The sequence below is a fragment of the Aedes aegypti genome, chromosome 3 (assembly GCF_002204515.2).
Source record: "Aedes aegypti strain LVP_AGWG chromosome 3, AaegL5.0 Primary Assembly, whole genome shotgun sequence".
Lineage (NCBI taxonomy): Eukaryota > Metazoa > Arthropoda > Insecta > Diptera > Culicidae > Aedes > Aedes aegypti.
In genome coordinates, this window is record NC_035109.1 from 165959824 (window position 1) to 165986142 (window position 26319).

General features: G+C 38.4%; 2 protein-coding genes across 2 annotated transcripts in view; one reads left to right on the top strand and one right to left on the bottom strand.

Annotated features, from left to right (window-relative positions):
• Positions 1-26319, top strand: part of LOC5563970 (acetylcholine receptor subunit alpha-like 2) — a 93639-nt gene that overhangs the window by 43412 nt on the left and 23908 nt on the right. The window contains exons 4-6 of the mRNA XM_001648229.2: positions 1042-1222; positions 22492-22651; positions 24674-25077. Coding sequence (XP_001648279.1) covers positions 1042-1222; positions 22492-22651; positions 24674-25077 — 745 coding nt within the window. The remainder of the gene's footprint in view (positions 1-1041; positions 1223-22491; positions 22652-24673; positions 25078-26319) is intronic.
• Positions 8717-10928, bottom strand: LOC5563952 (carboxylesterase 1F). The gene is made up of 2 exons (XM_001648230.3): positions 9071-10928; positions 8717-9012 (listed from the first exon to the last, which is right to left on the bottom strand). Exons 1-2 carry the CDS (start codon positions 10807-10809, stop codon positions 8841-8843), a joined length of 1911 nt encoding a protein of 636 aa, XP_001648280.1. The 5' UTR covers positions 10810-10928; the 3' UTR covers positions 8717-8840.

The window sequence follows — 26319 nt, forward strand, 5'->3', positions numbered from 1 at the left end:
AAAATAATATGCAATGCGACTGTGAAAACTTCATTGTGAACTATTTTTTAACGGAATCCTTCGTTGGGTCATTGGGTCAGATTGGGTAAAAATGACCCCAACTCCCTTTTTTATCAACTTTTAGCACTAAGTAAGGGATCATGCACAAATTATGTCACGCTCCGAGGGGGGAGTGGGTCAAGCCAAGCCTGACAAGCCTGGCAAAAATTTCGGAGGATTTATCCAAAAATTGTGACAAAAGGCTGGTGGAGGGGATCAAAAAAGTTGAAATTTTGCGTGACATAATTTGTGTACCATCCTTAATATAAATCTGCCTCAAATTCAACTTGTTTAATTAGTTTAGGCTTACGACATTAATGAAAAACTAAATTAGACAATGGGACCATCTTTGGCATTGAGTATGTTTCCGGTACTTCCGTGAAACCTGTCCCAGACAGGTCAATTTTATTTTTCTTCTTAACTTCTAAAGATCAGCAAACTATATTTTTCTGAATAGATTGTTGTATTTACAGCATGAAAAATATATAGTTTACTGATCTAGAAATGTTTTGATGGTGTTCAATGAAATAAAAATAGTGTGTGGCTCCTGTCCTTTAAAACTAAGACTTCATAAAACATAAGCTAAGTGTGGTTCAGAACGTATCATTCTCATATTGATGGTGAAAATATAAATCAAATGTCTAATTAGAAAAACGCGCCTAAGACGTTAGATTATTATTATTATTGCTTTGAAATTGAAATACAGATAGGTCTCCTATTAGACTTCTCACTTCACGTCAACGGCTGTTTGTCAGCTGTTTAGTTAAAATTCTGTAGGTATCGTTTATGTCAAATTCAGAACATGACCCGTATTCCACACGCTTTGTTTTTATAACGATTTTTCAAGAAACAGTCACAATCGAAAAATTAGCTTCATTCTATTATAAACAGTTGAGAAAATGAGGGGAGAGAGAAGTGGGTGGAAGCGTCTAATAGGATACTATACTGTAGAAGGTAATGTAGCTGTTCCGTCGAATAGTAACTCATTTTTTTCTCATATAGCGCTGATGGAGAATACGTTGTGACAACCTTGACCAAGGCAATACTGCACTACACCGGAAAAGTGATCTGGACCCCGCCAGCCATTTTTAAGTCATCGTGTGAAATCGATGTCAGATATTTCCCATTTGACCAGCAGACATGCTTCATGAAGTTCGGTTCCTGGACGTACGACGGAAATCAGGTAAGTGACCATTGATAACGTATGGATACATATCGGAGTTGATTATTTGATCGACATTAAACTAGGTCAAGAACTAATCATGTACATGACATAAATTACTAATGTGCAGCTAAAAAGCTCAAAAAGTTATCAACAACCTATAGAAACCATATCTGTCTGTGCGACAATTCCAATATCAATGCTGACTACAGCTCGCCATCGCTTGTCGCAGTTTTATTTTCCCATTCACGAATAATATTATCCTACACTTCATCATCCTGCCGGCCATAATTCATTATTATTTATTGTAGCTCGTTCTGCGTTTTCTATCAAAACACATCTACGCAGCAAACAACAACTTATCATCTTGTTGAATTCTCGCGGGTGCGCTCGTGTTGACATCCTCAACTTTCTTTTCCGCCTTCGTTCTCCATCCAACCAAAAAATCAAACCACACTGCTGCAGGATTAGACTAGGTTGTTGTTGCGAGGGACCTCAGACTGTTATAGACAAGTTTAATAAAGTTTCTACTTCCATTCCAATTTTCCCAGATGAATACTTGACAACGTAATAAGCAGAATATTTTACCCTGACATTGCTTATTAATTTTTGCTCCAAGCAAACTCCAGAGCATCGGATTCTCGGAACAAGATGACTTGGCCGCCAATTGACGGTTGCCATACCGAGTGCCAGCCAACGCCAAAGCGATGTACAATCTGACGGTTGATTTATTTGGTCTTGAATGGCATCTTTCACCGAAACTGACAAAGAGCGTAGTGCATAAATTTTCCATCTCGTTAATCACGTCAAGCGGCACCAAGGACAAGATAGAGAGCAAGAAAAATTACATTAATTTTTGACCACGTGGAATGTGCCAAATGTGGGTTATCACCATCTTGATGTTGAGAAGTCGCGTGTTAGGATGGAAGGTTTCAATTTGGGGAAAAAGTTTTGAGCCATAACGGTAACTCACAGCTATTCAAAAAAAAAAACATGCCTAAGGTCGTGGGTTCGAATCCCATTGGTCCCACAGATGAAGCTCTCAGTTAATAACTGTGGAAATGCTCAAAAGTGCCTTAAGCTCTCTTCCAGTTGGGATATAACGCTAGAAAGAGGAAACACAAGAATAGGGGAACTTACGTATTCTCGGCAGCTTAAGCCGATGCCGTGCTTCTTTCATAATTTTCTCGGACATCAGTAGACAAATTCCGTGTTTGTCTATTTACATTTATGCGTTGCTCAATCCTCTATCGATTCACACCGACAGACTTGTCAAAATGCTTTTGGAAACGTTTTTAGAACGCTGCGAACATCCCTTGTCAGTGTGACTATTGTCGGCAGCCTCAATCTCTTCGGCAACTTTCCCATAACAACTGCTGGTGAATCTCTTCGGCAGCTCCAAAACAGTCGCATTTTGTGGCGTGCTCACTTGAATTGATGACATCTCCGGCGATATCGTTTGTTTAGTCTCGGAAATCTCGCCAGGGGGAAGCGGACAGAACAAAGAATCATCAGAATGTTTCCACTGATGTGTATTGATAGAAAAATACTGTATATTTGGCGTTTGAGATTCTGTTGCCGATAATAGTCGAATGGTGCCGAAGCCGTAAGTCTCCCTACAATATGTTCCAATAAAAATTGCAAATGTAGAGCGAGGGTTCTTTTCTATATGATTTATTACCGCAAACAGCTCGCCTGCTATGAGAGCTAAGCGCGCAACCGCCCTAAATCTTATAGTTTTTTTTTTAATTTCTTTATAAGTATCATTCCATACATTACATTCATTTCTTATATCTAGGTGTTCTGTGTTAGACAACACTATCATCCTAATTTGGTAAAACAAATTTAAGATTTTATTGACATTTTGTTAACAACATATTACATTTCATTTGCCGTAGCAGTTCAGATTATTTAGAGGTGAGTTGATTTCACCTGCTTATAAGAGAAAAAAAAACACGTTTTTAATCTACTTATCCTAACTTAACCTAAATATAAAACGCATTAATCGTCTCTATAGAAGATTGTAACGATTTTTGCCTGAAATAATTAATTATTTTGATTGACATTTGTTCCAATGTTTAAACATTGGATATTCTATGTAACTCATTGGTACTATACCAGGGAGGAAGCTTCAGAATCATTTTCAAAATTTTATTTAGCTTTTGGTTTATGTGGGAATATTATTAGTTGAGTTTTGGAAGCATTAGGAGAAATCTTCCATTTTTGCAAGTACGAAGAAAAAATATCCAAACTTTTTTGCAATCGACTACAGATGACACGCAGACTTCGTCCTTTGGCGGAGAGGCCTGTGTCATCCGCAAACAAAGATTTTTGACATCCCTGAGGTAACTCAGGTAAGTCAGATGTGAAAATATTGTATAAAATTGGTCCCAAAATGCTGCCTTGGGGAACACCAGCACTTACAGGAAGTCTTTCAGATCTTGAGTTCTGATAAATCTTATAGTGTTATTATCAATGATGCACAGCTTATACTTCTAATCGTCAATTGAGACGAGATCACCATTCTCTTCTTGAACGGAGGATTACGAAGGAGGCGCATGGTATTTGAGCAGCTGATGCCGATTCAGTGGTTGATGATGATGCACGTTGACCTAAACGTTTTCGTTGTTCACTCGAATTACCATATTATCTTCTCAGATATCTTATAATTCAGAGCATCCCAATAATTGGCCCACGGACCCTTAGAAATTTTGTTACAAGCGCCACCTATTGGATGTGTTTAAAATCAGATTTTCTACCCCAAGATAGCCCTTAAGCTGTTAAACGGCTTGCCGAAGACGCCATCCATCTAGCTGATAAAAGTTTTGAGATTCAGACTATTGAAAAAAATTTGCTACTAGCCGCGAATAAATTCTCAATCAGATTTTTTACCTTCACATAGCCCTCAATCTGCTGAATATCTGAATCCAACCTTCTAGCTGATAAAGATCTTGTGCAACAGTATTTTTGCATATTGTTGCTAATTTGAATAGTCATTTAAAATCTGATCAGCGTTTTTAGGTAGTCAGCTTTAGGTTATGGCACATTTCATAACTGTTTGAGTAATTTATTGGTAATAATTTCTGGCTAGTCATACGTTGGCGCCAATCACCTCCAGATAGCCTGCAATTTGCTGGATATCATTGCCGAAGACACTAGTAGAGAAGATCTAAGATTAATTTTTATTAGCGCCACCTAGCGAATGAATTCCAATGAATTCCATTGATAAAGATCTCAAGATACAAACAATTAAAGAAAATGTGTTACTAGCGGATTCAAATTCTCCACCGCCAGATAGCCCTTGTACTGGTGAACAGCTTGCCGAAGATACAAACTTTCAAACTAATAAGAATCTTAGGATACAGACAATTGAATAAAATTTGCCACTAGCACCTAAAAGAGGATTAATTCTCAATTGCTAAATATTTACCTTTGCCGAAGACTCCAACCTTCTAGCTGATAAGAATGTTGAGAGAAGATTTAAAATTTGTTTGTACATATTGGCACCCCCTAGTGGATAATTTCCCAATAAGACTCTTGGCCGCTAGATATCCCTTAATCTGCTGAACAGCTTTGCTGAAGACACAAACCTTCTAGCTCATTAGGATGTTGAGATGGCCGTTTCAAACTGATTTTGAGCCTCTCGTGTCCACGCTTTTTCCGATACCGGTACCTAGGAAAGAAGCCGTGTGTCTCATCCAAGGATTGTAAGCCCAACCAATTGTGGCCATTTAAAAATTCAATGTTCATCCCGGGTCTGATGACATTCGTAATCGAAGCTATAAACATAAGTTCAGTTTCAGTAATATTTATATAACTAGTTGGATAAATGTTGAGAAAAAAAATGGGGTCAATAATACCCAATCTGACTGTTTTCGGGCATATTCGATTGAAATTAGTTGCTTATGTAATTTTAATATTAAACAACTTTTTAGATTTAATGTTTTGTTTCGATTGCTAACACAGCGTAACAATTGACATTTTTGCGAGTCTATAGAATCAAATTATGTATCTCTAGTAGATTTGGGATCACTGAATCTGATGCCGTTTTCAGAAATGTTCCAGCACTTCACAATGGTTAGCTACAGGTCACTAAAGTTGTATAAACACTGGTTTCATTGATGTTTACATGAAATTGAAACTATGACTTATCAAACTTTTTTGTAACCTAATCCAGCAAACATGAAAAACAGGACTTCAACTTTCATTTCAGATATAATTTGGTTGAAATTAAACGATAAAATTTAGATTAAACCGTTTTTTTTTTCAACTTGTTTGCAGTTTCTATACAAAATTTTCGGTTTCCCTTATATGGCAAAACAATACTTTTCTAAAACACCAAAAATAACTTTTTAGCATCAATAGTACTATTAAGTTTGCTAATAAGTATTATTATACACATAAAGTTTGAATTCTGCAACAAATTAAGCAAATAAATTGCCTTACAAGCTGTTAAACTTGTATGCAAGTTGGCCGATATAGTCTAATTTTGCATTTTCAACAGCTAATATCTCAAAAGCTAGACGTGCTATTATATTTTTGAAAACGGCAGTGGATTCAGCAACCCTTAACCAAGTAAATAGCGATATTTTGATGCTTGAGACAAAAACGTGTTCCGCAGTGTAATTTTTAAATGTTTTTAAATTAATAATTTTAAGCTTATAACTAAACCGATACCGAATGTCTGCCAATAAGTGCTAGTCCTGAATTTAGCTTTCCGGCAAAGTTCGTTCACAAATTTAATCTTATTTCCTCAAGATATGCTCCACAGTCACTGAGGGCGCAAACATAAACAGATTCCATTTTCTTATCCGGTAGTATTCATTTTCAAGCATGCTCCTGATGTCTCAGGAAAGGATCCTTCATCCAGCATAATTCCGGCTGGCACTTTTATTCATTCCCTTACCGCAGAGACCCTGGCAGAGAGCAGGTTGGGTTGCTGTTATCTCGTTATCTAATACCATCGTCAGCCGTAAGCCTTGGTTGGAGCTTTTCTTTTATTTACTACGCTCAATGATCGCCCCGGAACGCTCCGACCACGGAGATGAAACCAAGTTGGTTGACTCGGTTGTTGAAATTGCTGATGCGCATGGGAAGCAGGGGCGTTGTCAGGGGGAAGTTGTCCTTCTTCCGGCGTAGAGGAAAAAAATATAATTCTTGGAATCTAGTCCAACTTAAAAGCAGACTTCTGCCAAAAATCTTATTCTGTGTCAAGCTTATGGGAACGCATTTTGTGCTTGATCTCTACTTCCAGCAAATTGATACGGTTCAATATCCAACAAATCTAGAGTTGGTTCTTCACGGCATAAGGTTTGACTGGCCACATCCGGTACATTCTAAACGGTTCAAAACTATTCATTTATAATGTTGAATGTCAGATCTTAATTCTTTATGCAAATTAAAATGATTGTCAATAGAAATAAATAAATATAACTTGGCATATTTAAAAGAATCGTCATTTTTACCCGACATGACCCAGTGATCCACCGGAATAACTCCGGCTTCATGAATATTTTCGAGTACCTCTGGCCACTTTTAGAATCTAGATACATATGTGTACCAGTATGCTGTAATCAAAGATGAGTTTCGGCCGTTGGGATAAGGATGACGAGAAGATTGCGGATGTTGCAGGCAATTTGGTGAGTTTGTTCCATTGTACCATGGCAAACGTTCCGCGGGCGGTTTTTTCGCGTTTTTTTTTTATTACGGTATGCATTTGCATGGTCGGAATTCATTTTTATTCAGTGTTTCGGCCGGACGGTTGAAAAACAAATCGGCTGAGAGTCATTCGATTGTGTTGCTTGCTCCTACGGGAGGGCAAGAGCTGGAATCGTGATCAATCGTGTTCGTTTTTTTTTTTTTGCATTGTACGGATACGGAAAAGTATCGCGAGGTGCGTAGTAGTGTCATTCGATTGTTTTGCTTGCTCCTACGGGGGCGAGAAATCTAATCAATGATGAATCAGTCGCTTGTCCCATGTGTAGTAACTTTTTTTTTTGACAGCTGCTCGTTTCTTGTGATTTAGATACAATTTTTTTTTGCATGCTTCCGATGACCCTGGAGGGATCGGTTCTGCTTTTTACCGAGCAGAATGTCACAACTGTCGAACGCGCGATCATTCCTTTTTTCACGGGAAAGAATATTGTTCATCCTGTAAATAAAGAATTGTTTCTCTCTTTTGATTGCCGGCATTTAAAAGATTAAATTTAAAACAATTAAACATCAAATACTCTGTGTCTATTGCCAGCTTTTCAGGCGAATCCTGACCAAATACCTTTCCCAATCCCAACTCCGTAGCACTTATGAGGGTGTCCCTGAGTCGGTGGCCTCTCATTAACTAAGTGCTACATCAACATTTCCTCCCCCTATCCCAAGTTACGGTAAAGATGGGCGTGGCCGGGAATAGCAATATTCATTTTTGGTATTCTTGTTTAAGATTGGATCAAGGAATACCCCCCATCCTTGTTCTTGAAAGCAGTCTGAATGAGATTATCAAAAAGAAACATGAATGTTACTAGTGTCCAATCTACGAAGTATACCGTAACTACGCTAACGCTAACGCTAACGCTAGATACATATGTGTACCAGTATACTGACAAAAATATTTGAATCCGTTAAGTATTCGCTGAACGGTAAAGATTTTAGTATTTTTGCTTTCACTCAGGCCTATGGGTTAATCGAGGTCTTGAAACCTGAATTATGCAATGTGTAATGATAATCTAAATTCGTGAATGAACTTTTAAAGCAGGGGGCGCAATGTCAGAAGTCTTGACTACGCCCATGTTGGGAAGTGCCCCGGTTGGGGCGCTTCCCGGACAAAGCGACTCAATCAGCAAGGGCCGGCGGCAGTGAGTGAATGGTAGTATCCGGCTGGCAGTGAAGAGCAGACGAGATGGCATCTCGCACGCCGCTACGCTTATCGGCGTTGGAAGAGTAGGTTGGAAAATAATTGAATATAAACGAAGGAAGAAAGCAGAACTGAATATCTCAAGTGCGGCTAGTATGGTAGCGATATAGAAACACACTACATTGCTCGCTTGCTCGCCACAGCCTCTCGATATCAATTGAAGAAACTGTATATTTCGTACTAGTCGTTATTTATACCTCAGTTATCGCCAAAAACTGTTTCTCTTTGCTTCCGTTTCCGATGGGAAAAGGTAATAACTTTCAAATTTGAAAAACTATTTTTCAACGTACATTACAATTCGGACAAATTTATGTCGGCTTCGTATTCTTTTCAAATTCTTCAAAAGAAATGTATTTACTTTTTCTTCGCAATCTTTTAAGGTGAATATAAGTGAAGCCTTTGTTCGATTTTTCAAGAACACAAATCTAGAAAGCATGGACAGCGTTTCAAACTATTTGTCTGGCCAATGACCACGGTCCATAGAAATTTACAAATTTTTGTATGGGCAAAAGACCACGAGTCGGATAGTACGAAAGAAAAATATTACGTGGTTTACGGACAATCTCTTTTTAACATAACAGGTTAATGAAAAACAAAACAAAATGTGATACTTTAGAAGACGAATATTTATAATTTAATGTGAAATATCTTTCTCTATGTATATTACAGTGATAAAAATACACCTTTTCCAATTATCGTATGATATTGAAACAAATTTCATTAAAGCAGAATTTATCCAAATATCCCAAAAACATTATTCGGTACGGGTGGCCGTTGACCCCCGAGTATTCCAGTCAGCTGACCAACAACTTTGCCTATGCTGCCGAGACCATCGCCCAAAAATTGACAGGAGATCGATTTTAAAGCCTCCAGTTGAGCACCCCAGATGGAAAGTTGACAAAATCTGTAATAAGGAACGTGGAAATTATTCAAGTTACAATCTCAACACTGGGCATACTAACCTAAAATCATTCTCCGAAGTAATTTGTTCGCCAATTTTAATGTAGGGTGTTCCCTTACTGGAAAAAGGTTTGAACAAACTGTCATCTCTCGGATTGCTGGCGTTCATGTGGACAAATTTAGCTATGAATGTAGCAAATGCCTGTCTCGCATTGATATCACGTTTGGACTTAATTGCTGCTTTTTCGATGAGATTTCCATGCACATCATGAGTATCGAAAAGAATGCCCAATTCATCTCCATGGGCGACGATATTTTTCTGTTTCTCATTATTTGTTTTTGCAACCAATGGTAAACCTTTAAGAAAATCACTTCCTTTGGTGTTATCGGAACGGTGTTCAAAACTATAGAAAAATGATTTCGAAGATTTACTCCAAGCTTGGGCTGTTACTATGGCAGGAAGATTGAAAACAGCGTCAGTTGTTGCTTCCACAAGTTTACCAAATATTTGCGTTGCATTCCATGCCTTCGGGATTTCCAAATACTGCGTTAAATCTAGAATCGTGCCCAAGGAATCCAAAAGTGCAACGGACTTATTGGTATTGAGAAAGTTGTCAAGCCCAACAATTTTGCTTGTGCTTTTCAAGAAGTTAGAAGGGGAAGCGAAAGCTTTTTCAATTTCTTTGACATCAATAAAGTTTGCTGTTTCGTCTTTGGTTACGCCTATCAACAGAGGCACTTTGGGAAAATCTCCGCGATTTATGGTTTCCTCAGGTTTTTCCGTCATTACACCTAGCAATCCACGCCCGTCATCTTTTGGCTCTACAACTGGACTTACGCCAACATTACCCGTCAGCGCTTTTACTGCTTTTTGATCACTCAATCCACTAACTTGCAATTCACTATCAACTTTTATTATGTCTTGCACCGATTTTCCTCTCATGCACTTGACAATCTCTGTTTCATTGCCGGTCGAGCAATCATGCTTTGCTACTATTTCTTTCAATGATGTAACTGGAGCAGGATCATAGGTGTTTGGTTGCAAAGATGATCCCGACATGGCCACTACTCCAGAGATTGAACTACGAGCCATTGTTGCGGATGTCAAAACCATAGCAGCTGTAGCTCCTGAACCTTGACCAATTACTTTTATCTGATTGGGATCTCCTCCAAACCATGAAATATAATCTTTGACCCAGCGCACTGCCGACGCCATGTCCAATAAAGCCAGATTTCCAGAGAAATCTCGGCTGCCATCGCCTATCATACCAAACGATCCTAAACGGTATTGTATTGGAACAAATATGACTCCATTCTGAGTTAAAGGTTCCCCGCCATATTGCGCTGCCGAGCCATAACGATATCCACCACCGTGAATCCACACTACAACCGGTAAACCAGTCGTTTCATCAGGCATTTGGGGAGTAAAAACGTTCAGCAATAGACAGTCTTCGTTTCCAATTACTTTGTAAGGGTTATTAGGCTCAGGCTGAGGACACGGTGGACCATTATTGATCGCATTCACGTCGCCACTCAATCTTTTAAATGTCGGCCTTTGAAACCGGTATTCCCCAATGGGTGCCTCTGCATAACGGATGCCTCGGAAGGAATATAAGCCTGTCTGTCGACTTCTGGTACCTTCGACCCGGGCGGATTTTCCCACATAACGTACAAACACTACCGGATCATCAACTGGGGGTGGCGCCGACCTTATTCCACCGACGATAGCTTCGCATCGCTTTACGACCGTCAGCAGAAGCAATAAACCGGCCAGGATAATCAACAATCGGCTGCGACACATGGCAGACCTGTTCCGTTCTTGTTAATCAACGATTTAACTTCACTGCTCCGCACTTTGCTCCTTAAACGAATCGGCGAAAGAGGCATCTGACTCACAAGCTAGGCTGCTGTAGACTAAAAAAGAGAAAAAAATCACACATGAGTAACCCTGCGCAAAATATGCATTCTTATCAACATGCTGAAGCTTTTATGATATGCCTATGTGGATATCGTAAAGGGGATTCCATTTTGCGCTCAGTTATTATTTTATCATAAATTTGGCGGTGGAAGTATAAAACTCCTTCTGCGATGCTATCATTTCTAGCCACCAAATTCTACCATGACAGTCGTGTTCTTATGAATACTTTCTTCTGGATTTCACTTGCTAGAGCAATGAACGTCAAACCATTTTTTTATCATTCATCAATTGTGTAAACAGAATCTATGTTTCACGCATTTCCTGAATCATTTTATTATTAAACTTACCGTAAGGGGCTGTTCATTAATAACGTAAGACAATTTTGGCGATTTTAGACCCCCACTCCTCCATTTTTTGACTAAAAATTAAAAATAATGTGTATAGCACGTAAGAAATCTCAAAGCCCTCTCCCCCCATAAGCCCCTGAAACACAGTTAGGAAGCTTGTTTTTAGTGAAGGCTCGAATCAGCATTAGGAAAAATTGTAGAAGAAACAACCATTGGCCCACTTTAATAGTCTTGTTGTGTAATTTTTATTTCCATCAAATATCATATTTCACTAACTAAAATCAGATTGTGCTACTTTTCTCCAAATGTCATTTCCTCGCACGCCAGTTCATCGAAAGCCTTTTTCCTGAACATCATATGATCAGTTCGTTTATCACCATGAAATGTATGAAGGTTTTCTTGGTACCGATAACTTTTCGGAGAAATGGGGTATTTAGTGAACTAGCGTTCAGGGAACCGACATTGGGGAAAGAGTAACACAATCGTAAAATCAGTCTAAACACGCTTCGACTTATTTTCTTGCGGATCGAGAACATTTGATGCTTTAAATTCAAGCTTCAAAAATTTATGGGATTTGAACAAGCACTTACAAACAACTAGTTCGACGTTTACTTTTAAATTAAGTTTTAAAAACATCATCACTTAATCTGAACAGTCTACAGAATGGCCTATAACAAATGCGAAGATAGTTATTTCATGTTCTATGTTAGTTTGTATACAGATTCTAAACAGACCAAGCAAGTCAACTGATAAATGAAATTCATGATTGGTTTTCAAATTAGTTGACTTGCTTGGACTGTTTAGAATCTGTTTTCGTCCTGATTGTGAATTTTTATCTGCTCATTTCCCCTAACGAGAGTGAATTTGGAAACATACCATCTGAATTTGTGATGTGGGCATCGAGTTAAATAGCTTTATGATTGAAGGTTTTAAAATGCCTACAATCTGGTGAAGCTCTTCACATACCTTGTCTCAAACATTTGCGCTTATCAAATGATAGAAAATGTTCTGAACCAATGTAACAAATTTAAAATTTCAAACTTTTTCAAATTTGAATTTGAGTTGCATTCCATGTTGAAAAATAATTAATGCACACTAAACCCATGCAATACAATTGCTTCAAACACTATAACTCTAACAGAATACTTTATAGCGACCATCAGTGCTGTAAACATTCGACATTTTTCGCGATATTCGTTTAGCTTCCATGGTCTGCAGTCAAGTGATTTCTCTATACTCATCCTTTTCAGTCACATTTCAAACACAGCACGAAAGATAGAATGAAAATCTAGAAACAAAAAAAAAACTGTGGAATGAACGTCGTTTGACACGATGACATTTTCATAAATCATGAATCTTGCATAGATTTCAGAAATTTCTGAACATGAACAACAAGAATAGTTTAATCTTGCTTGTTATGTCGAATGTGTGTGGTTGGTAAATGGCTGGCCATGGCGTACCATTGGTACCTCGCATACCTGAAGGAATAAAATAGTCCCCTCTGTGCGGTCCTTAGTCTTCTGCCCAGCAACTCCTATCCCTACCTCTTCGCGGTACTGACCGGGGTACGAGTAACATTAGGGAAGATCGGGTAACCAAACCGCGGTGGGAACTTTGGTCGAATGCTGACAGGGAAGGGGGGGTTTGCTTTAGCTTTTGCTTCTGCAAACCTGGAGCGTCTGTACTCCATGTTAGGAGCGGCTCACAACAGCGTCTGTTCCTCATGTCAGGGGCGGCTGATCATCGTCCGAGTGCCAGAGAAGGACTCTAAGCTAAACTGTGCACTATGGCCCTCCGAACTTTTAGGGGGAATGGTCGTCCGGAAATCGAAGGGATTGGCAAGCCTTGCAAGCCCCTGCAAGCCAACCGTAAAAAAATCAAGCAACGAATAATCAACGAAAGAATACGAACCGGGAGCAGCACTTCGAAGAGCACCTGAACGGCGTTGAAAGCACAGGCAATGAAGGACGAGACAACGGAGGAAATGCCTTCGTCAGTGCTGCGGAGGATGGAAACCAACCAGTCCCCACTTTGAGGGAAGTTAAGGATGCCATTCACCAGCTCAAGAACAATGAAGCTGCTGGTAAGGATGGTATCGGAGCTGAACTAATAAAAATAGACCCGGAGAGGCTGGCCATTTGTCTGCACCGACTGATAGGCACAATCTGAGAAACAGAACAGCTACCGGAGGAGTGGAAGGAAGAGGTAATATGCCCCATACACAAGAAAGGTGACAAGTAAGATTGTGAGAACTTTCGAACGATCACCATTCTGAATGCGGCCTACAAAGTATTATCCCAGACCATCTTCCGTCGTGTCACCTGTAGTAAACGAGTTCGTGGGAACAGACCAGATCTTTACTGTACGGCAAATCCTCCAAAAATGTCGTGAATACCAGGTCCCAATGCATCACCTTTTCATCGATTTCAAGGCGAGATACGATAGTATCGACCGCGTAGAGCCATGTAAAATTATGGACGAGAACAGCTTTACCGGGAAGCTCACGAGACTGATAAGAGCGACGATGGAAGGTGTGCAAAATTGTGTGAAGGTTTCAGGCGAACATTCCAGTTCGTTTGGTTCCTGCCGGGGACTACGACAAGGTGATGGACTTTCGTGCCTGTTGTTCAATATTGCGCTAGAAGGTGTTATGTGGAGATCCGGGCTCAACAGCCGGGGTACGATTTTTACGAGATCCAGTCAAATTGTTTGCTTCACGGATGATATGGACATTGTCGGCCGAACATTTGAAAAGGTTGCAGACCTGTACACCCGCCTGAAACGCGAGGCAGCGAAAGTTAAACTGGTGGTGAATGCGTCCAAGACAAAGTACATGCTAGCTGGTGGGGCCGAGCACGACAGGGCTCGCCTAGATAGCAGTGTTATGATAGACGGGGATAGTTCGAGGTGGTCGACATGTTCGTCTACCTTGGATCCTTGCTGACGGCTGACAATAACGTTAGTCGTGAAATATGGATGCGCATCATCAGTGGAAGTCGGGCCTACTATGGCCTCCTCAAGAAGCTGCGGTCATAAGAGATTCACGCCCGCACCAAATGTACCATTTACAAAACGCTCATAAGGCCGGTAGTCTTCTACGGGCATGAAACGTGGACGCTGCTCGAGGAGGACTTGCAAGCACTTGGAGTCTTTGAACGCCGGGTGTTTAGGACGATTTTTGGCGGTGTGCAGAAAAACGGTGTGTGGCGGCGATGGATGAACCACGAGCTTGCCCAACTCTGCGGCGAACATATTATCCAGAAGGTGTCCAAAGCTGAAAGAATACGATGGGCAGGGCATGTTGCAAGAATGCCGGACAGCAACCCTGCAAAGATGGTTTTCGCTTCGGATCCGGTTGGTACAAGAAAGCGTAGAGCGCAGCGAGCTAGGTGGGCGGATCAAGTGCGTATCGATTTGGCGATCGTGGGGCAGAACCGAGGATGAAGAGATGCGGCCACGAACCGAGTATTGTGGCGTGAAATTGTTGATTCAGTGTTATCTGTTTAGATGTTAACTAATGTCGTTTTCGTTTTTAGGAACTGAGTCGGTGATCAATACATAAACAAACCAACGTCAAGCAAATTGTAGTTCGACCGAACCTGAATCGGGTTGGGGTTGGAACTGTGATTCAGAACGGGTTGCGCCAGTTCCAACCTAGATTCAAAAACGAATTCGACATAAATGAACAAATACAATGAAACCAGCACTTATTACAAGAAGTGAACCGTATCGTTTCAGCGTCATTCGTCATTCATTAGACTCCTTTTCGTACGTTCGTTTGATCTCGTGATGTGAATGCTGAAGATAGAGGCTGTCAAATGTCAGCAAAACGTGTCGACTACCGTGATTGCTAACAACACAGGCGACCATAGAAAACAATCTCTTAACTAACGGGTGTTCACTAAAAATGAGAATGATTTCAATATCTACCAATACAGTAGTGCAACTAGGATTTGATTCTGGGAGGTGGGGTTTGTAAATTTGAAGGTAATGTCATTTGAAAAGATATTTTTAAGTAGAAAAAAATCGACTTGAAGAATTCATGTTAATCTCCCTATATCAATACGCATAGTATATAAATGGATTAAACAAGATTACAATGCTTTGACGTGATACCGTGTAATCGTCAATCTGTATTGTTCCTTAAATATGTTTTCAAGTTTTTAACGATGAGAAAGATTTTTAAGCGCAGAAATTTACAATAGAAATCATTGCTATTATTGTTGCAGTCTGTCGTGAAGAGGTTTTCGGATGAGCCAGAGGCAGAAACCAATTCAAAAAAGCACAATTTAGTTAACAACAAATAAAAACGTATATTAGCTTCACGGTGTTTTTCTTTATAATGATTAAACCAAAAACGGAAATGGAAACTGTCAAACGGCTAAAACCAGCGTTGAACAAAGTGGGGGCAAATATAGTGCAGTAGTTGCTAACTTAACATGTCGGAAGCAATGCAGAATTGGGTCCTAAAACTTTTGATAAAATCTTGTTTTTATCAAATAACACAACAGAGCGTGTCCTTGCTACTACTTTGGCAAATTTTCCCGCTCAAATAAAGGCTCTATCATATTTAAACTTTAATTTAAAAAATTGGTCTAAATTTGAACCTTGACACTTTTGATTATGTTTGACATTCACTTCGCTGACAAATTTCCACTGTGTCATGTCTACCTATATCAAGTGATAGTCATTACACTACCCTATGACTCTGGTACATTTTACTTGTTCGTACCTACTGGATTTATGAGCTTTAATACTGGCTGCTGTACGCGCAGAAGAGAGAGAGAGTTCTCGGACTATGGACTGATTAACATATTATTTTATTCTTTATTTGCAGGATGTAAAACACTGGAGTTTCACTTTGGGGTTGTTCCTATCTGACATTTCGGAAGGGACACGGAAAACAAAATTCATCCAAGTTTTGAGTTTAACCCTTCTACCGGCAGCTTCATATTTTACCGCAATAAAAATATGCAAACTTCGATAACTTTTTTGTTTCTTTATATTTTTGAACCATTATTTCATAAGTTTTCAAAAAACTCTTCTAGTTTTAGAATTTGTGTCAATATTGTTGATTGATCAACTGGATCCTGAGATATTCCAAAATTCCTTGGGGGACCGACGCGTAGCTATAAACCATGTAAATATCTCAGGCAACATAATTGTTATCGTATTCAAAAATTCACTCTTCGGAACAGTACATTAATGAGAGTGTGTTGTGAAAAAATGAAGCAATTTGGTGCATCCGTTTTTGAGTAATGAGCATTCATGTGTCTGGTATCACGCTGGTCAAATAAAAATCTTAAAAACTTCATAGAACATCATATCGTAGTTTTCAGATATCTCCTAGAATACTTAATAAATTTGAATGATTTTTTCAGAGGAGCTCCTTATTACCTAGCTTTATGTAGCCCACATTTCATATTTTAATAAACTAACGTAAAACAAAATGGCGCCAAAGATAGTTTATATTGAGAATGTCAGTCCTCTAAGGAACATCGGAATATCTTTAGACCTGATCACCAATGACAGATATCGACATAGATTCTTGAACTAGAAAAGGTTTTTGAGAACTGCAAAGGGGCAAAAATATCGAGAAACAAAAAAAGTTATCAAGGTTTTAATATTTTTATTGCGGTAAAAAATGAAGCTGCCGGTAGAGGGGTTAAACCAAGGGTGTGACAAAATCTTTAAAAAAAACATTAAAACCAAGGACCCTATAGCAAAACTTAGCTGCAAGTGGAAACATTGGATCATTTTAAAGAGTGAACTATCCAGAGAATGTTGTATGAAGCTCAAAAACAAGTTTTTCTTTCACTGCAAAGATTTCATTGCCAAATGTGTGTTATGTTTTTCAAAAAGATTGTTTTTGGATGATTTTGTAACAATCGGATTACTGGAATGAGTATTCCAAGAACAAATAAAATCTAAGTCATGATCAATACTTTCAAAATCTAGTGATGAACTAAATGCCTAATAGGATAAATAGGATCGTAGAGCGTGCGACCGCACTGAGAGCTCAACGCATACTGAATTTGGTGCCGGCAAGTATTCGGCTTATAGGTATGCGGCTGTAGAGCGTAAGAACTCAGTATCCATAAACAATTCGCTCTCACTTGCGATCGGGAGCTACAAACGTGAGCGTGTTGGGGGTTTGGCATTTAAGTCCGAAAGAGACATGGATTTGCGAAAAGAGATGTGTTCATAGTTAGTACTCGGATTCAGTTTGGCTTTCTATTCCGCAGAATCATAAGGTGTACTGTAGCTTAGTTGGTTAAAGCGTTGGTCTATCGTATACGGAGTTGTGAGTTCGAGTCTCACTGGAACGCGTATTTTTTCGCAAATTCATGTCTCAATTTGTCATACAAACACACTGTGTCTTCTGATTGCAAGTTCCCTAAACTACGATATATATGCTTTTTCCTTGGCAGCTTCGATAGCATTCAATAGTTTTTTTTTTTTAACTCCGCAATTGTTAAAACCCAAAGAATGGCTTCTCAGGGAATTCATATGCTTTGAAAAATAGTTGCAAAATTTGGCTGAATACTGAGCTGGCTAAAATATGATTAATGCTTCGGATATTGCATTTTCTGTTAACCTCTCGTTGATCACCGCTAATGCTGATTACGAAAAGCGAAGTTGTGTTGTGCAAAATACAACAGCTCAACTACTGAAGTTTTCAAAAGTTCCCAATATATCTGAATATTCGACAAACTTTTCACACAATGCACTCAGTTTCTTATTCAGATGCGAGGAAATGAAAAACATTACAAGAGATTTGTCAGATTTTTCGACATCGAATGACTCTTGTACTTATCCATCAAGAGAAATTAATAAATATTACTTAATTCGATGCATTTGATTTTGATTTTAAGCCATTTTCCATATTTGGATGGGTGGTCAGACATTGCAACAATTTCTGTGCAGACAGAGCGGACCAAGTGATGAAAAGCAATAAACTGATTGATTATTGTATATATTGAGTCAATTGCATATATTAGACCAATGAGAATCGATTCAAGCGGAAATGTAAACCATTAATAAAAAATCTGATGGAAACTTAAGAAAACAAGACGATGGACATACGTGGGAGCCAGACGAAGAAAAAAAAACGGATAGAAGATGATGACACATGAGGACACTACGAATCAAATATCAAATTGATTAACCAAGTCTTGTAAGCCTCCCCTTTGCAAAAAGCGTATGGGGTGGAGGAGGAGTTCGAAAGTTAAAACTCCTATGGGACCATCAAAAATAAAAACAAATTAAAAAAAAAATCAGATTCCGATTGAAGTTTATGGTAGTTCTATAGTGTATGTATGGAATGTGCTAGAACCCGATTATTGGACCAGTATATTTTGGTCGGTACTCAAGATTTTCACTTGGTCCACTCTGACTGAACACATATTTGAATGTTTCTGGTCTTCAATGCCCTGACCCTGAAAAATCATAATTTTTATGCTGTCGCAATGCCACTGATTTCGGTTTTGACGAATGGATTATTGAAGAATTTACGATACTGGTGTCGAAGGGTATTGATAATCTGCTTATCTTGAAGATATGCATACAAGCATTAAATGATTGTTATTTTCCTAGAAATTGTTCAGTCAGAGTGAACCAATAAACTGAACGGTGATCTTTAGTTCAGTCAGAGTGGACCAAGTACACATAATCCATCAAAAAATCGTTCTATCAGAGGTTTAGATTATGATTTTTATGATTATCACTTCACATTATATTGTTTGAAAGTAACACAAAGATGTGTAGAAATATTGAACCAGAATTTGAACGAGTTTAAAAATTACAGAGCGTTAGACTTTAAACCCAGTTTTCTCAAAATATGAAAAATGTCACTTGGTCAACTCTGACTTAACGCCGACCAATTTGCAGTTAATTTTGTAAAAAAACACGATTTTGAAGATATAACTGTAAAACCACTGAAACCCAAAGCGTTAATGTGAGCCAAACTAAGTCACTTCTCCGTATTTGTAGGATGTGTAGTGATTAATTTCAAAAATTTACTTGGTAATCTTTTTTTTTTTTGGCTCTGGGGGGGTTTTGACCCCCAAATCCTCCCCCTGGTTGCGCCACTGTTTCAATATCATGTGCTTATTGAGCTGAAAAATATTTAATTAGTATAAGATAAATTCAAAGTAAACTAATCCTTCTACTTCTTCCTCTTATTCGTCTTCTTTGTCTTCTCATTCTTCTTTTTTTTTTCCTTTACCCACTGAAATAAAGCCTGCATATCAGCTTAGTGTTTTAAGAGCACTTCCACAATGACTGAGTGCTTTCATTGCCAAAGTTATCATTTTTGCATTCATATATCGTGAGGCAAGTACGATTAAACTCTAAGTCAAGGGAAGTCATGGAACATTGTAACCTCAACATATTAAGCACTTATTATGGCAATTGAAGATTTCAATGCTTTTCGTATGAAATTATGAATAGTTTTATTCGAAATTTCCTACAATGTTTCAACATAATATGTAATTCATTAGTACAATACTAGGAAACCAGCTGCAGAAACATTTACAAAAAAAATACAAAATAGTATGTAGAAATACGCAATCATGCTACGTAACAGTAACACGCAAATACCTGTTTCCAAAAGTAAAAACCTCATCTTCGTAGTAAATTGCATTACACACTTCTATGCATAGAAATGTGAAATTATTATTTTCCTTACAACGGAAATGTGGCTTTTCCGGCGGTTTACATATGCTCGCCAAAGATACACAATCTCAGTGGTGAAGCATATCGTGTACTGTTGTACCTTCTGCCGTGCCACATGTCTGGAGTGTTGTTTTTTATTCATGTGCAGAACTAAGCTGCGAGATGTTTATTATTTATACATTTAGTCTTGTTTCTGGTCTCCATCGCAACTGGAACAGAGCTCACTTCTTAGATTTTTATGATAATTTCAATTCTAAACCATTACAGCTCGGTTACACAATGATGAAAAATGTATTCGTGTATGAAATTAACCAAAATTTATAACCCGATAATGCTCTAATGCGAACTAATATGTAAACTTATGCGACTTAATTAATGATAACAAAGTTGATTTGACAGTTGCATTTTGTGCGGGTGTGATCTAACTTGTACAAGTAAACAATTTCTCGCATAAATGCTTATGCGACTTATGGGTGTCTGGGTTGTAAAGCGTGTGTCATGTATTTTCCAGTAGAGGGGTATCAGAGTGTAAGTAAAAACGTAGCCACTAATGTATGTTTTTACTTAAGAATTCCTTGGAATTCAGTTGAGTTTTAATTTATTGCACTTCAAAAGTGTGACTGCTTGTTTTTTGAATTTAGTTCAATTTATTTATGTGGAGGCACAACTTTTGAACATTATTGGTGATTTTCCATCCATATAATTTTCCGCTCTTTTAAACGCCTATATGTAGAAAACTTTCCTCGGTGACTCAATAGAGTGCCAAATATCTCCCAAGACTTCTGAAGCAACCCATCGAAAATAGGACTTATGAATATCACGTGTTCTGTTATGTTGAATTAACTTATGTTAGTTAGCTTAGTCTTGCTTTTTTTTGTATATGATGATACATAAATAATAATACAGTCAACTCTCCTACAAACAATTTTCGTTATCCTTAGTTAAAGTTGGTCTTCATGGCTACCTCGATGGCCCGAGGATTGCATTAGCAATGGGGTGATAACTAGGGTGTCAAAGATAACACTGCGGAACACGTTTTTATCTCGAGCACCAAAATATCGCTATTCACTCAATTAAAGGTTGCTGAATCCATTGCCGTTTTTTAAAATATCATAGCACGTCTAGTTTTTGAGATATTGGCTGTTGAAAATGCAAAAAATGACTATTTTAGCCAACTTGCATGCAAGTTTGCCAGCTTGTAAGGCAATTTGTTTGCTTAATTTTCCACAGAATACTTTCGAAACGGAAAAGTTATTTTTTGATGATATAAAAAAGTATTGTATTTTCCCATATAAGAGAAACGAAGAATTTTATATGGAAACAGCAAGCATGTCAAAAAAATCAGTTCAATGTAAATTTAATCGCGCAATTTCAACCAAATTTAATCTAAAATGAAAGTTTAAGTGCAAAATAGGATACTTAGGGGATTAGATCACAGAAAAGTTTGATAAATTATACTTCAAACTTTATGTAAACATCAATAAAACCAGTGTTTTATACAACTTTGGCGACCTGTAGCTAAAAATTGTGACGTGCTGAAACATTTCTGAAAATGGCATCAGATTCAGCAACCCCAAATCAACTCGAGACACATAATTTGATCCTTGAGACACGCAAAAATGTCATTTTTGTTACGCTGTGTAAGTGGCCAACTATTCAAAACTACATCAAATAGTGATCGTAGAACAGATTGTTTGTAAGCGTTTCGAAAATGCTAAAATCGTATCAATTTTTAATTATTTGTATATAAAACCCCAAAAGTCGATTCAAATGAAAACAGCTCTTACATGAAGTGTCATATTAATATTCTTTAGTTTTGCATTCGGTTTGCTTAACCGATTACCAGAAATTTTGATATTTCGTTTAGTATGTGGTGGGTAACGCACTATCAAAGTTACCCGAATTATCAAACATATACCGTTTTACGGTACCTACTTAAGGAATGATTTCTGGAGAAATCTTTCCCGGAATTACTTTAAAAAAAAAACATTCCATGTTCAGGATCATTAATGTATCAATATGTGTTGGAATGGTACTAATGCGTCAAAATTTATTAATTCTTGTTTGAATACATATTGTTGTCAAACTTCGTGAAAAACGTCTACACTCATATGTGTATGTATTAACCTTGAAAACTATTCGTAACGGCACCTGATTGGAACCGAAATCTCGGTGAGTTCATTAGTTTGCCAATAGACAAGCAAATAATAACGGTTCCGCATATTTCCTTCCTCCTAACATGCTGTCAATTTCACAAGCTTGTTATTTGATGACTGCACTCATCGACGGGATCAGCCCCAACTTGTCCGCAGAACTTGTTCAATTTGCTGACGCTCGTATGTCAGCATGTGTCAATTGTGGTTTCATACGATGTATCTCGTATGAAACCATGAAAGATTCATAACATTGCTTCCGGAAGAAAACGGATATACTGGGCAACCAACCAATGATGGCAGTTGCCTACGTTTCACAATTCTTCATGCTTTCTCGTTCGAATCAGTGCACTGAGAGAGTTTCTTTTTTCCACTTCTTTACTCGTCAGATCGATCTGAAGCATAAAAATCAACTCAACAACTCCGACAATATGGTAAAGATTGGAATCGACTTACGTGAGTACTACCCAAGCGTGGAGTGGGACATCCTAGGGGTACCAGCGGAACGTCACGAGAAGTACTACCCTTGCTGTGCCGAGCCATATCCCGGTAAGTAATCGAATTCAGTCAAGCATGCAGACGAGAGGCTCCCAACTTTGGTGGATGCGCGTAGCAATAACGAGCTGTTAGTTTATTTGCGTATTTCCAATCCAATCCAATAAATTTTCAATGTTAACCCGTAAATACCCCGGACGATCTAGTTTTGTTTAAAATGCTATATTTTGGATATAATTTCCTTTAAATTAAGAAGATTATTTCTACTTACCAGAACATGGTGTCTTTCCTCTTTTCAGACAACCAAAAAAACGTGGCTTTTATTAGTTAATTTTAGAAACTATTCAATCTTGTGTCTGCTAAACACAAATAAGTAATTTTTAACTATTTTTAATAATTCATCGAAGTTTTGACCTCATAGTAAGATCTCCAATATATCTGTAAATTTGTACCTCAAATCCTGTCAAACGCAATAATTACGGGATAAGCTTGCGAATGCAATTCACAGACCATTAAAAACAAATTAAATACCATTGGGATTATTTCTGGACAATCTAGGCCATCTAATCCACTTCGATATCATGCACGCTCAAAAAAGACCGGTAGTCCTCTGCGGGCATGAAAAAGGACCTGCAAGCATTTGGAGCAGGGTTGGGAAAAAATCTGAAATTCATTCTACAGTAGCCAAACAAAGCCAATCGCAGTCAGCGAAGCCAGTGAAACTCACGCCTATCGCTGCTGTAGGCAAAATGCCTTGAAAATTGCAAAACACTCGTTGCTAAGGGCAACCCAAAATTACTGTAGAAAAATGTTCTATTTCCCGCTGCATTTCCCGCATTTAGAGCCTTCAATGACACTAACGATTCAGAAAATTCATGCACCCAAAATAGGCTACTTGATGAGATTCACGTTTTTGAACTACTGTTCTGGGAAAGCCACGTAATTTTCGCGAAATTCAAGCCTACTACTATTACCATTCCCAGCACTGATTTGGAGTCTTTTTTTTTTTTTATTTCTTTATTTATTTATTGAAGCAGGGAAAAGCCCCTGGGAGTGCTCTTTTTATTTCTAAGTAGCTTCTCCAAGAGGCACAAAACCCACTTAGTCTTCGAAGTTCGTACGCCAAGTGTTAAGGACGATCTTTGGCGGTGTGCAAAAAACGGTGTGTGGCGGCGAAGGATGAACCACGACTACGGCGAACCCAGTATCCTAAAGGTGGCCAAAGCTGGAAGGATACGATGGGCAGAGCATGTTGCAAGAATGCCGGACAGCAACCCTTCAAAGATGGTGAACGCTTCGGATCTGATTGGTACAAGAAGCCGTGAAGCGCAGCGAGCTAGGTGGACGGATCAAGTACACACCGATTTGGCACGCGTGACAGAACCAAGGATGAAGAAATGCGATCACGACCCGAGTATTGTGGCGTGAAATTGTTGATTCAGTGTTATCTAAAATTTAAATCTTAAATTAAACACACTTAATGTCTATTTGCATTATTTCAAGGTGCTATTGGTATCAACGGATGTCTACTGCATGTGGAGCGTAAAAATAAATCACTGCAGAACATGTATTTTTGGATTCTAGAGAGAGAGGGCACAGAGAGGAGAAACGCCATGTACTTGTTTGCAAAATTTATCTCTTTGATATTACAGAAAGTTGCACCTAGAAATATAAGGAAGTCACCAAAGCCAAACGTTTATAGGAAGATAAGGCCGTTCTAAATATTTGTGGGCATAAAATGTGCCTGATAGTTATTACAAAAATTATATTTGTTAAAACGCATTCATTCGCAAACAAACGTATAAAAAGAAGCCAATTGCACCTGAAAATAAAATTCTTTCTATAAGATGAACCACATAGATTAGAGAGTCTCTGTGGAACAGCAGCTGTTATGTCCTCCTCAGACCGATGAATATGTTCCATGTAGATACATAAACTAAAAGCACGTGTGAGCAAAAAGTATAACATCACACAGGACGCATTCTTCCACTGCATTCAATTTCACGTGTCTTGCTTTTTCGCCTACTTGCACTTATTGCGCTCTAATGCTTTTCTACTTATTTCTTTCCGTTGCAGATATTTTCTTCAACATCACATTAAGACGAAAAACATTATTCTACACAGTCAATTTGATAATACCGTGTGTCGGCATCTCGTACCTCTCGGTGTTGGTATTCTATTTGCCGGCTGATTCGGGCGAAAAAATTGCATTGTGCATCAGCATTCTCCTGTCGCAGACCATGTTCTTCCTTCTGATATCGGAAATCATACCTTCTACCTCTCTGGCACTGCCCTTGCTTGGCAAGTACCTCCTGTTCACTATGATACTCGTAGGATTCAGTGTCGTGATCACCATTATTATACTGAACATTCACTATCGCAAGCCAAGCACACATAAGATGGCACCGTGGGTCAGGAAGTTCTTTATACTCCGGCTGCCAAAATTGCTCCTGATGCGGGTGCCGAACGATTTGCTTAAGGTAAGCTGCATTTCTCTTTCCTAATCTAGGATATAGCAATTCTATAGCACTGTAGGGATGTCATAAACGGAACTGTATTCATTTTCGCATAATAAGAAACCTAAACCTGAAATGAGCCTGGTCAAAATAGTTCAAAAGCGCAGTAAATTACTTCCGTTGAAAATTATATGATAAACAAGTTTTGAACATTTCTACACATTCTATCTATTCGCAAAGTGCTCAGGTGTTTAAATCCCATTTAGTGCAATTTGCCATCGCTTTGTCTAGGCTCACAGACATCAATCCAAGGACCAACCTGCTGGATTAGCATTAAAAGCATACGTAATGTAGAAACTTCTCAGCCGTATTTTAATAGTAAGACATCCATCGTACACCGGATGGTTATATCTATCCGTACCTTCTTTGCATTTGTAGGTTATGTACCCGCAGCAAAATACATATTTCTTATAGTGGACCCTTTTTTTAATTATCAGACTGCAATTCAAAAGCAACGAAGCTTCTCCACGGACTAACCAAATGTTCACAGACATGTTTGACAAAACTTTGTTAATGTTATATCGTTTTTAGGGCCCAGGTAACCATTAGCCGTAAATCGGGCCCAATCCTCCATATACGGCTTATATAGTGCTATTTAACTGCTTATTGGCATTATATCAGCCGTAAATCAACATTTTGGCCCAATATACGGCTTATTGGTTACCTGGGGGGTCATGCACAAATTACGTCACGCTCCGAGGGGGGGAGGGGGTCAAGCCTAGCGTGACAAGTCTTACAAAAATTTCGGAGGACTCATACAAAAAACGTGACAAGGGGGGGGAGGGGGTCAAAAAAGTTGAAATTTGGCGTGACATTATTTGTGTACCATCCCTTATTTATTAATGAAATCCTTTTACCCCCAGCGAAGAAGTAAAGTGAACAAAAAAATGGTTTAGATTACCAAAGAAACTATATTTGTATAAATGAAAGCTAAATCGCGAGTTTTAACTGCATTACGTACTGTGAATTTTAATCTTTATGCTTTTAAAAATATGTACGCATATTTACTGTTCTACAGCAATTTGTAAATGTTTTTCTCAAAAACGGTTTACAATATTTATAAGGTTATATATTCCAAAAACTAACAGCTACTTGACGACGTCATTCCTATCCACGTCGAACATATTTATTGAAAAAATAATCTTGTAATCCAGATCGTATATGCTACGATAGGAGTGACGTCACATGTTTACAATCAAATTTGAT

Bases quoted from the DNA above. Each gene is read 5' to 3' on its own strand.
- LOC5563952 (XM_001648230.3), bottom strand. From the start codon at position 10,809: ATGTGTCGCAGCCGATTGTTGATTATCCTGGCCGGTTTATTGCTTCTG. The intron at 9,013-9,070 runs GTTAGTATGCCC...TCCTTATTACAG, and splicing joins ACTTCGGAGAATGATTTTAG to ATTTTGTCAACTTTCCATCT.